Source organism: Nanorana parkeri, unplaced genomic scaffold, assembly GCF_000935625.1.
Source record: "Nanorana parkeri isolate BGI_ZX_2015 unplaced genomic scaffold, ASM93562v1 scaffold191, whole genome shotgun sequence".
Lineage (NCBI taxonomy): Eukaryota > Metazoa > Chordata > Amphibia > Anura > Dicroglossidae > Nanorana > Nanorana parkeri.
In genome coordinates, this window is record NW_017306459.1 from 267,171 (window position 1) to 280,243 (window position 13,073).

The 13,073-nt window shown below is 41.8% G+C and overlaps 1 protein-coding gene across 3 annotated transcripts in view; it reads left to right on the forward strand.

Annotated features, from left to right (window-relative positions):
- Nucleotides 1–13,073, forward strand: part of NOL4 (nucleolar protein 4) — a 256,570-nt gene that overhangs the window by 128,837 nt on the left and 114,660 nt on the right. For all 3 annotated transcript variants that reach the window (XM_018555318.1, XM_018555320.1, XM_018555321.1), the window contains exon 2: nt 2,144–2,293. In XM_018555318.1, coding sequence (XP_018410820.1) covers nt 2,144–2,293 — 150 coding nt within the window. The remainder of the gene's footprint in view (nt 1–2,143; nt 2,294–13,073) is intronic.

Genomic DNA, 13,073 nt, shown 5'->3' on the forward strand with positions numbered 1-13,073 from the left:
AACTGGTGATCCTGCCAAGAAGGTCCTTGTTCAGGCACTTCCTGTTATGGGGTGACATCACTCTGTCCTTGTCCCGTTGTCACCATCAGCAAACCCACCCTAAAAAATACCATGCAGCTGTCATTGCAGTACATCCATGTAGACAGGAAGCGGCTGAGAAAAGTTGCAAGAGATGAGCAGCACTGAGGTGCAAAAATGGAAGAAAAATTGTAAAAACAATGTTTTCTAAAAGACCAAAACATAGCAATTGTTTATGTTACCCACTGCTTTATCTAACTAAATATCACCCAGTTAGAGATTAGATCTACTTTAAGGAGTAATTGAGATAAAATTGATGTGCTTAGTTTATAAATATTTTATTTGAATATCATTTATTTATTTATATGCAGGGTCCATAAACAACCCACAATGAAAAGGTCAAAAGAGTACTTAACTTAATAATGCCTTGGGCAATGAGAAATGCTCAGAGGAAATGACCTAATAACACCATCGGGAGAAAATGATTTAATTGATTCAGTCCAGATATTGTGAAAGCACAGATGTTTATGTTAACCTAGTTTTGTTCCAAGAACAGAGCGATATGGCACCATACATCATGAGCATATAGACTTGAAAAGTGGGAAACATTGGAACTGGTCCTAGGTTACAGTGAAGTTGGCCATACACGGTGAATCGTCCAAAATTCGACCCATGGGTGGCCGTGCTGACACCACTTGGCTCAACAATTTTGGATTGAGATCTGGAAGGAATGAAAAAAGTCTGCCGAGTGACTGCAACCAATTAGCTGCAGACAGTCAATGTTTAGGTATTGTGACAGCCGTGCCACAGTCACGGGGAAATTTGTCCATGTTGTTTTGCAGGGAAGGGAGAATAAAGTGATTTCTCTTGTTCAGCTCAACAGGCTGAAATCTTTACCTGTATGGCTAGCCTTGGGTGGACTGTTTTATTGAACCTGAGGCAAGGAAATCTGGAGAAACACTGGCACAGTTGCCTACAGTGGCCACTGATGTTTCATGATTTATTCAGTAATAAGCCCAACTGCAGCAAAAAAACTTTTTTTTAAAAGGTTTAGAATCTCTAGCAACTTTTTTATTGTTGTTTTTGGTCCTATTTGGGAGATTTATCCTTAATTCCTTTTGATGGTTGTCAGAACAGTAAGTTAAGGAAAACGTAGCCCTTCCTACAATTCCCATCATGCCTCTGCCTCTGGGATTCATGTATGTGGCTGTCAACCTCTTGCATTGCGTTATGGGATTTGTACTTTCACAACAGCTGGAGTGCCGAGATTGCATACCCCTGCCATACATTTTAGGTGAAACACTTAATTAAATGTGCGATCTAGGTCCATGAAAGACTTTCTAATATGTGGTTTGTAGGCATGTCATCATGAGATCCGAGAATAATTGAAATCATTATTTCAGAGTCACAGCAAGGAGACTCTTCATGCCTTTTACTATTACTTAGATGTCAATGGAGAGCTACTTCATATGGATATGCTTTGTGTTTGTTCTTGACATGTTCCAGAGATAGATATATCACTGAAGTTTATTAGTCCAGACAGGGCCGGTGCTAGACTATTTTGCGCCCTAGGGCAGACCAGCTACTTGCACCCCCAGCCCCCCTCCCATGGCTTAACCCCCAATCCCCCCTGGCACGGCCCCATTCTCGTACCAGTTAGCTTCTGCAGGAGAAAGGTGGATGTAAGCAGCCGGGAGAAATAGCCAGACTGCTATTGGCTATTTTAATTTGAAATAGCCCATAGCACACTGGCTATTGAAACCACGAAACCCCACACACTGAGCAGAGGACCTGAGAGAGAAAGGTGTCTCTAAGTTCCGCTCTTCTGCTTAGTGGGAGGGTGTAATAGCCAGCATGCTACTCGCTATTGCAAGTTGAAATAGACGGGTGGCACTGTGGGGGAGGGGGGGTGGGTGAGTGGTCGAGGCTGCGTCCTAGGCAGCAGTGCGCCCTAGACGGCGGCCTAGTTTGCAGAGTGGCAGCACCGGCCCTGAGTCCTGGTCTCATCAGACATGGACCATCCTATGGATGGATGTTGTATATGTATAAGTTACAATCAGTTATAGTCAGCTGTATGTATAAACGTATGTCTCCCTTGCTTATTCTTCTTCTCTTTCATCTATAGGATGGAGTGGGTATCGAAGAAAAGTCATCCCTGAGGAGGGTGGCTGTTGTGGAAGATTTCTTTGACATCATCTATTCCATGCATGTAGAAACAGGTCCTAATGGAGAACAGATTAGGAAGCATGCTGGGCAGAAGAGGACCTACAAAGCTGTAAGTGGAAAAGTCTGGTTTTCACTTTCTATATGTTTGTTAACTTAATTGATTTATTTTTACTGTGCATTTGCAATGACTCTGTATATGTATTTTGAAAGCAAGTTGAGTGTGTTTTTTGCATTTGTATGAATTAAGTGACATTTGACAAGCTTACATGAGACTATTATTTATTTCTCAGCATGACCCGTTAATTTAATCAAATGTGAACATTAATGAAAAAGCTTCACAGCTAGTTGTTCTGCTGCAGTATATATTTATTATTTGAATTCTGTATGTACATACTGATTTCTGTATCTGTACATGTACTGTGCATACAGTACATATTGGATTCACAATTAATTTACCATGTAAATAGATCCTTTACAAAAAGTAAAGTAGTGCATCAAAGTATACTTGAGAAAAAGAGAGCCGATGCCTACCGCAACCAAATTTTAGAGGCCATTCTCTAACCTGAACTAGGAAAATACAACATGGAGTCTGATTGCCATCAGCAAGACCTTCGCACCTCTTGGTTCTACTTTTCAGTTTAGGCTACTTTAAAAAAGTATTAAAAATGCTATGGACATCCAAGTATATTCTTAACTTCTTTAACAATCCGTCACTAACCACTGTAACTGCAGATACTGTAGAGCAATTCATCCTCAAAGTTAACAAAAGAAGCAATTCAAGTGGAGACTCAAAACTCTACACTCCGCCCTTTTAGAGTAGCTGCTATATGTTTACATAGAGATTAGATGGTTGGGAGACTGCATAGTCACTGCAGGGAGGGGTAGCAGAGTGAACTGAGCTGCAGAAATGCAACTGAATGTACTTTCTGTTATAAACTTTGAGAATGTATTATTCACCAGTGCTTGCAGTTAGGGAGGTCAGTGAAGGCTTGTATCAAAGTGTTATTAAACCTTCAGCACTTACCATGTTTAATGTGTGCCTTCCTTGCCAAGCCTCACATTGCTTTGTATTTTGCTTGTTAAAATTCTCTCTATTGTTTCTTGTTTTAGGGTGGCTGCATTGCCGTACAGGGTCCCATGGAGCCCTGCTGTAGCCACCCTTGTGTGCATGCTCCTAAGTGATCCAGGGCCAGTGACTGTGATAACTAATAAGTGCTTTAGCACATATTTGGAGAAAATTCTTTACTGAGGAGTGTTTTCTTGCTGGATGTTAACATATTAAAGGTAAAAAAGGAGAGTTTGATACTACAGTACTTTAACTGTGACTAAAAGGCTGTTTGAGTGCTGACCTTCCCTGTTCAAGTTTTGTGTCCTGTAAAAGAAATCACAGGAGACTAGGGTTGAGTTAGTTTCAGGTATTTATAGTGATTATATGTAAAAATATATATTTTGTTAATGAAACCATAACACAAGTTGGTTGTGTTTTTTTAAACATATATCTACTTGTTCTGATGTAACAGTCTAGCAGCAGATGTAACTGAGAAGATGTACATGTTTTTGTTTAAATTTATAACAATCAAAATATATATTTGTCATAAAATGTACTTATAGAGTTAAATTGCACTTTTGAAGCAAGTGCAGTTTTCCTAAAGAAGAACTGTAGCATTATTTAAGTACTATGCTGTTAATTCCTACATATACACGGGGCCAGATTTCAGATATGCCTTGGGCATTTTTGCTGGGCAATGCCCTGTAACAGCAATTATTTAAGGTCAGCTCTGCATACTTTATATCAAATCTACAAGTTAATAGAGGTAATTCAATGTTTTATTTTATTGATTGTTTTTCACATGTAATACAATAATGAAATATATATCTTGACTGTAGTTCTTTTCTAATAGTTTGGTGGGCTAATAAGGTATTGGTGCATGGAAGAGAACACCGTCTCTCTAACATTAATAATCAAGGACCAAATGATGTCAGCCATACTGATGCTCATCATTAATTGGTCTGAACAGAGCAAGAGCTAGTATTCATTTTTAGTATGAACTAGAAAAATGAAACAGCAGTTTGACTGCAGCCTGCCCTTGGACAGCCTTTTCAGAATGTGTTGGATTTACTTACAATTCTGTAGCAAAATTTGCAACTTTTGGTTCCAAGGAGCAATAAATAAACTGCTATGTTTGGCAGGTGTGCCAGCTCATACTGGTATTTGTTATTTCTTAAAAGGAACATTCATAATTTACAATCACATATGCTCTGGCAAACTTGATTGAATTGCACTTGTGAGGTCATGTGTCAACCAGCTTGATTTTGACATCAGTTGGAGATACTTCTGAGATCATTCCAAATTTATTGGCAGATGAAGTTGACCTCCTTCTGACCTGCATTTGACCTGCTTCATTTCCACAGACTTGAATGTGAAAGTGGTAGTTAAAATGCGAACAGACGAAATTGGACCTAGTAGACATCTCTATGACTAAGCCCATTATTGGATGAAACATGTCAAAGTGAAGAGGATCCACAGCAGGATGATATCTACCTGTGTGCTACAATAGATTTTTTCAGTGAAGTTTGTGGTGTGCAACCGGACTTTTTTCTGTGAGTATCTGCATATGCTGGAGCAAGACAGGCTCAACCAGTGTGCACCCGCCATTCTCTTTTAGTGCTGCTATGAAGGAGTAGTGATATTGGGCTATGGAAGTGTAGTACAGCAGAGGTGAATGCTTTCAACTAACAACTAGTATTGTGCAAGAAACACTAAGGGGGTTATTCACTAAAGAGCCGAAGGATCCAGTGGTAGCTTCGGCTGATCCTTTGGCTCGTTTCGGCCGCCTTTGCCCTTCAGTTCAGTCAAATTGAAGGGCTGCTGTAAGGCTATTCACAATAGCCCGAGCGGCTCAGCAATGCTGAACGCATATGCTTCGGCTCGGCTGAGCCGTAGTGACACCTGAAGCATGGAGAAAGGCCGGCTGAAGCCGACCAAACTCCACGAAAATAACAGCTGGGCGGAGCCAGCCGTGATCTCACAGCTCGCTCTGCCCAGTTGTAATGACAGATCAGCGTCCCCAGGTCATTGACCTGGGGACGCTGATCTGTCATTAAAAAATAGCAAGCAGTAGCAACTGGGCGGAGCCGGCCGTTACGTCATGGCCAGCTCTCCACAGTTGTTATTCATTGGCCAGGACCTGCTAGAAGACTCTGGCTGGTGTCGGCCAATAGGAAACAGTTGGGCGAAGCTAGCTGTCACTGCTAGCTCCGCTCAATTGTTTCTATTTTGCCGGCATCTGTCAGATGCTTCATTATACGGCGGGAGTTCGTCGCGTGCAGTCGGGTCGGCATGCGTCGTTTTTTAAATTTTTACATTTATTTATTCTTTTCTATTCTGCTGTACCGAGCCGAATGCCGCTCAGCTGCATTCTAGTATTCACTTACTGCTGTTCGCCCCTATGAGAATAGGGGCGAACAGCAGTGAGTGAGCTGACGGAGCTTTGGCTCAGCCAATCCAGATGTTGGATCAGCTGAGTCGAAGTCCTTCTGCACTTCAGCTCAGCCAAAAATGTAGAGCATGTTCGGCTGACCGAAGGCAGCCGATGTACGACTGATTTTAGCCGATGTATGGCTGAAATCAGCCGTAAAATCCTGAGGTGACTAGCCAAATGGCGTTCGGCTCACTTTGCTTCGGCAGCTAAGTGAATAACCCTATCAAACTGCAGTACCAAATATCCATAGCATTTGCTTTATACTGGAATGACATTTTTTTTGTTTTGTTTTTTTAAGTGCTGCCTTGAACCTTTTAAAAAAAAAAGTTCTGTGTAATCCATCGCATCTACAGCACACAATATTTTTCATGTTTAGTAGGGGGCTATTTGTACAACTTTCTCTCTCTTTCTATCAAGTATGTTACAAGGTCACTGACAAATGACATAGGGATGAGCTTGTGTACTACAGCAAGGTCTGGATGAAAAACTGAAGTAGTAGGAAACCACACTGTTCTTTTTCAAGGTTTAATTTTACAGTATTGACTGTAATGTACGTTTAAACCAATTCACATACAGTATGTCCTTAATCAAATAGCATAAACACAAATCACCTAATACTACACCAGTGGCCCAGATGGAAGGTAAAGGAAATTACCACATGTGTCAGCCTTTTGTTATGGTGATGATGGTCAGGAGGTTCTAATGATGCCATTGTTTTCGATAGAAATCCTATAGTGATAAAAAAAAACATGGAGGCTGCCACTGTTAACTTCTCCTTCTGACAATGCTGGTTGTTTTTAGTACTTTCTGATTCACTGACCTAAAATAAGTCTGTACATTGGGAATTCTCACATACTCTGACTTCACTTGCTGCATACAATTTTCTGCTAGATATTACCATCAGAGGATAGCATGACTACCAGGCAGCTAGAATTTTCAGGAGAAGAACAGCATTGGTAAAATATTTATCACTGCGCGTTTCCTTAAAGCAGAACTTAAAGGAGAACTATGGGGCAACGTTTTTTGTCTATAGTTCTTCTCAGGGTCACGGGAGGACATATACTGTGTCCTTCCGTGACCCAAAACTCAGCATATAGCGGGCTATTGTCCGCTATATACTGTGAGCGAAGCAGCCAGGATGGATCCCGACAATACTTTCAAGATCCATCCAGCTGGCTGATTGACAGCTGGCTCTGCCTATCTAGAGGCAGAGCCAGCTGTGCCCGCCCCCTCCCCAGTCCGTCTTTTCAGTCAGCTGGAGGATCGGAAAGGAGAGGGGGAATTCCTGCGGGGCGATGATCGGTAAGTGAGCGATCGGCTGCATGTTTTCATTCCTTTCCCGATCAATAGAGCTGACGTGGGAGAATTTCAATGTTTCACGTCGGCTCTAACTATGGGGATGACTGTAATTCACTCACCCCATAGTTCTCCTTTAACCCTCGCAGTGGTGCTTCCGCTGCACTGCAAGTGTTAAGTGTCCATATTCTCTAAATGTACAAAGTTGTACTCACCCAAACCACGATCCCGGTGTTATAAGGTTCTGTGAGTCATCACATCCATTACAGTGTATAGGATATGAGGATGCCAAGGACATTCTATTTGCCCAGCACACTGTTAATTCTTGAAAACAGTGTTTTCATATTGAGCAGATGCATTTATTGCAGGTTTGGGTGCTTTCTCCCATCACACAAGCATGGAGGAAAGGAATTTCTTTCCTGTTTGTAATATTTTCTTAAAAAAAAAAAAAGTTTTCCTCAGTTTTTAAATTCAGATATTTACACCTGACGCCACCTGTACGAGAATTTTATTTTCTTTATAGCAGTAAATAATGGTACAAGTACATGAACAAATGCCATCCTGGTGATGGACATCAAGTACATGGCAGATTAGCTCGAGGATCGAACCCAGGGTTGTGGAGCAACACCTATTGAAATGCTACAGGTGCTACTTCACAATAGCAGCCTAACTCCTGCAAGCCTGCTGTCTGCCAGGAATATACCCTTGCTCCTGTGAGAATCCCCAAAGGAAATAATTAAAGGCTTGGACATCTGCCAGTAACAACAACCAACAATGTGAAATTCTACCTGAACAGCGGGAGTGCCTGTGAAACGAGCCCGCAGCCTATTCTTATGTTATGAGGGCTGGTACGAGAAAGCCAGTTGTAATAATTAGTGCTTAACAGTGGATCTGAAAGAGATACTCCCACATCTGGGGACTCGCAGAAGAGAGAGTTCACAGACTAGACATAACTTGCAGTCCCTGAAGATTCTAGCCTAAAGTGACACTAAACTCGGAGTTAAATCTGAAAAATACATTCAAGTACCCTAACTATTAACAAAAATGTATCTTATTTGTGTATCACTCAGCTGTAGATCCTCAAATCATCTCTGAAATGGTGCTGACACTGCCCTTCCTTCTGGAGGGTGGATACGTTTGTTCCCCATAGTTCCTGTGTGTGTGTTGTAAAGTAGCCACCATTCCAAGCTCATTCCCGTGTTGAACTACAAGCTCATGTTTAGTTTACTAATTTGTATTGAGATTGTAGTCCATTGTGGGAGTGAGATTGGAGTGGTGGCTACTTTGCAACACACACAGGGACCATGAGGAACAAAAGTAGCCACCCTCCAGAAGGAAGGACAGTGTCAGCACCAATTCAGAGATGATTTGAGGATCTACAGCTGAGTGATACAGAAAGAAGATACATTTTTGTTAATAGTTAAGGTACCTAAATGCATTTTTAAGATTTAACTCCTTAGTTTAGTGTCACTTAAAATTTGGTCAAAGCAAAGATCTCACACTGGATTTTAATACATTTTTACTGATAATATCCTGTTTGACCTTCTTATGGGAATATATAAATATGTCCTAAATACAGTGGAGGGAATTTATCAAAACTGGAGAAGACAAAATCTGAAGCAGAGACCCATGGCAACCAATCAGCATCTCTCTTCAGTTTGCTCAGTTAAGATTTAAAAATGAGAGATAGAAGCTGATTGGTTGCCATGCAGATCTGCTCCAGATTTTGCCTGCTCCAGTTTTAATACATTCTCCCCAGTATGTTTACCCCCAAAATGACACTTTCCTAAACCCTTGGATGTAAGTATTCATTGAAATACTACGTACCGAAATTTTTTATCAACTGGTCTGCTTTTTATCAGATCCATGAGAAAAATGACAAATGTTACATGAATGCTTAGAGAGAGCTCTGGGCATTTGTTCCTGAGGAGAGGTCCTCAAGACAAATCAAGTCATTACATACGGGTGCTCAACAGAGTGTTTTTGCTTAGCATCACTTCAAAATGAACTTAGGCTGCAGGATAGGTTTATTGTGAGAATTCAGTTTTTGGGCTCCATGAATTGCCTTCCTGAGAATGTCCTACCCCTGCATTAGAAACTCTGTTTGTGAGCTTGGCTGACTACTTTCTCTACAGTTTTCACTGGGGCCAATGAGTTCTCCACACAATCCATTGGGAAGCCGAAAAGCTAATTCAGGGCCAGGACATATAACTTAGGTGCCTGTGACACAAGTAGCTTGGCTTTCAACCTGTCTTGGCTGTGCATGGGATGAGTGGGAGGTTCTTCCTGCAATGGACAACGTTGGCCCTATTTACATTGCAGAATATAAGGGGCTTTAAGGGGTTTTGCAATCATTCATGTCAAATAACAGTGAAAATTCTACAGTGTCTAGCCGTTCCTAACCAGCAGGGACACATTGTTTAGACTTCTGCCAATAATTTTTTCTTTCATGCTATTAAAGGCAGTTTCATGGCAGCTTACGCAAACATAGTTGCCCAATCTACTACAGATAAATGTTTATCCGGCGTAGCCTTCCAAGGGGGAGCTTTTTTGCCTAACAGAAGAACAGCTGATTGGCACACGTCAGAGCAGGCTTCAGCCCTGGAGAGAAGTCTTTAGATCCTATCAGTAAGAAATCATTATGTTTTATGGGAATTGCATGATTGATTCTATGAGGAATGACCTCTCTAAAATAATCTAGAATATGTATATCTGAGTACGAACTACAGTCATATATGTTACCCAGAATAAAACTATGCTGCTGTATGTTATTTTGCTAATGATCTAATCTATTAAATGCGCAGTCATGCTGATTTCCTTTATTTATTAATCAGGATTATTCAAAGTAATATAACTTCTGCTCTTCCAGATGCCCAGCACTCATCCAAAGTATTGATACATTATATTTGCAGCTACAAACCAACAATCAAAGAGCAAAATAAGTAAGAAAAAGTGATGTATTGTAAGGAAATACCACCCTCTGTAGGTTCTATGTGAAGGTAACATATGTATTTAAAGGCTAGGTTCACCTTTTGGACCTTTTTTCATGTTACACCCATATTTAGAGTGTAACTTGAAACATGGTCACATTGGTAACTCCCCCCACTTACCTGGATCACATGGTTCTTCTTCCCGCAGGCTGCTGCTGTATTTTGAATCCAGCACAGCTGTGCATGGCTCCACCCACACAACTGCGTCACCCTTTCACAGATCCTTTGACAGGATTTGTGAATGGAGAAGTTACAAGTCCCATCAGCCACCGCAGAAGAGGCGTGCATAGTTCTCAATAGAATACCAATGTTGTGACGTCACCGCACTTGTAGTCCATTCATTCTTCCTCCCATCCATTCTTCCTCCCATCCATGTTACTGAAGGTCCCTACTTCGGTACAAACATGGACAGGAGAAAGAGTCTGCAGAAGCCAGAGCATTGCACCCACGATCTAATGAACGCGTTTGCAATGCTTTACTGGCTCCAATGCTAAATAAATAAATGTACTTATGTTTCTTCTTTTATGACGAGGTTTGCAATTATTATTTTTTCTCAAAAAATAGACTTTGCCTTTAATAAAATCTTGTTACGTTTACTGATAACCACTCCTCTTTTATGTATGAGGAGTCTGCATGATTAAAACAAAATCACATCAAAATGCAGACACTGTCTTGTCTTTGTTAGGTCAAATGTATCAATCACCAGTGTTGGAAGAAACTGTTCTCGTTTTTTTTTTTTTTTCTTCAAGATATGACCTACACGACATATCCATGTCATTTTAACATTGTAAACACCCTTCTAGTCTTGATAGCAGCATGGATGAAAACTCTGTTTGATTGCTAGTACTTACTGGTTGCTACAGAGTTAATTGATACAGCAACAGCAAGGGAAGTCTAGAACCAATCAGACTGAATAAGCAGAAAGCTGTTTCCATAGTGTGTGTTGCTGTCCAAGGTCCTGCAGTACTGAAGAGCTCCATGCACAAATGTTCTCTCCTATGCTGAACCTCACAGCTGGCTCAGTGCACTCAGCAGCATCCCGGTGCTTCTGCTGTGTGTTCTGCAAATATTGTGCACAGGTGGGGCATTAAACCCAATTGACTTGACTGCCATGGAAATGTAGCACCTGTTCCTTCCCATCAAAGAGCCAGGCATATCTCGGTCATAATCATCACGTTGTAAATGAACACTGTTGTATTAGCGTATGCGCTCAACCTTTTATTTCTCCGTGATAAAGCACAGTATCAGTGTAGACACAGCAAGCAAGAAGTAACAAAACATACAATGTAAAGGCTAAAAATATGTCTTACATCTGTAGAAAATAAACCATTGTTCCTCAATTCTGATAAATGGTGACTCTAGAACAGGAGTGGGCCACTCCAGCCCTCCAGCTGTTGTGGAGCTACAAGTCCTATGAGGCATTGCAAGACCGACAGTAAGGCACATAGGGTTTGCAGTTCCCGCGTGGAAGACCGTGCGTGACGAAAACGCTAATGTTTTTCAATCCGCACGGATGCCGTTCGTTTCTGGCTATTAAATAGCCGCGACCGCGCGGAATCCGCCGGATTATCGCGCTTGCACTATTTCGGGGCTACACGTTTTTTGTGCCACGCGGCCCCCGCAATGGTGTGAGCGATGCACATTGAAGTGCATTGTTTTTTACACGAATACGTGTGGAGAGCCGCTCAGGTGTGAATGGAGCCTTACAGATATGACTCCCAGAGACGGAGGCATGTTGGGATTTGTAGTTGAAGCACAGCTAAAGAGCTGGAGTTGCCCACCCTTGTTCTAGAATGTACCGCTCTATAAGTGGTATTAGCTGAGAGTATTGCTCAATTCAAAAAACTTTTAGATACCTATCCTCAGTCAGCATCAAATACAGTGCTACAGAAATTCTTAAAGAAGGATTTGGAAAAATTAACCCTTGCTGTGGGGCTACTTCCGCCCTGCAAGGGTTAAGTGCACATTTTATTTCTTGGGGTGATCTTAAAGAAGAAATACTCACCCGATCCTTGTTCCTGAGGCAGTGGCTGCTCACCTATCTCCCCCTCGATTCCAGCAATGGTATGTCCTCTCGACATCTTCACATCTAATAGACCTGTATTAGACACAATGATGGCACAGGTCTTTAGACTGCCAGAGCCCTCGGGAGAAGTGTCTGTGGGGACCGGCCTAGCAGCCAGATGGGACAGAGGATCAGGTGAGTATTTCTTCTTTATTTTCGCCCCCAAAATGAGCACCTAACCCTTTCAGTGCAGTGGCAGCCCCTCTGCAAGGGTTCATTTAAATTTAACAGGAGATGGACCCAGACATAAAATGAAAGTGTATGCTGTGACTTTAGGTCTCCTTTAGAAGAAATCTGAAATGTGGTTGCTGCTGGAGCATAATGATCCTGTCTTATGGTTTTGGCATTGTGCCAGCTCTGGTTGTATGCCTGTCGGACAAACTCCAGTTTTGGTCACCCTGTTTTGCAATTTTTGTCTAATTCTGTTCATTTTTTTTTGTCTGTTTCTGACTCTTGAATGCTGTGCTGTTTGTGTGTAGGCAGTCTTGTCAGTGTGCCTCTCTGTTGTTTGTGCCTTGTACCTCACTGTCTCGTTACATATCCTACTTCCTAGTGCATGGGTCAATGCTTTCTTGCTATTTGCATTTCTTTGTGCCCCTGTCACCTTGTGTATCCCATCACTTTGTGCCTCATGTATCACTACGGTATCTTCTATCTCTTAGCTCTCCCATGTGCGATTCGTACATCCTGGAGACTCCTGTCCCCTTTTATCTTGTATCCGTTCCATTTTGTCCCTTGGTGCCTCCTGTTCTGGCACCCTGTGCTTCACACCCCACACTTTGTGTCTCTTATGCTTCCTGATCCATGGCAGGGCCTCTGCCTCTCTTTACACGATGACCAGCAATTTGTGATAATAGCTCAGTACTCACAGTGTACAAAAAACCCTGAGTGTAGGAGAATCGCAACAGACTGTTCAGTGGCATTAGCAACACAAGGGGGCTGAATGATAAAAGCGGGAGCAAGAGAAAATGATGGTTATTGCAGCTTTCATTTTCTTTCCTGGAGGAAAGTAACATTTAGTCTTCCCTCTCTCTTCTCTACCCATTTATATAATCT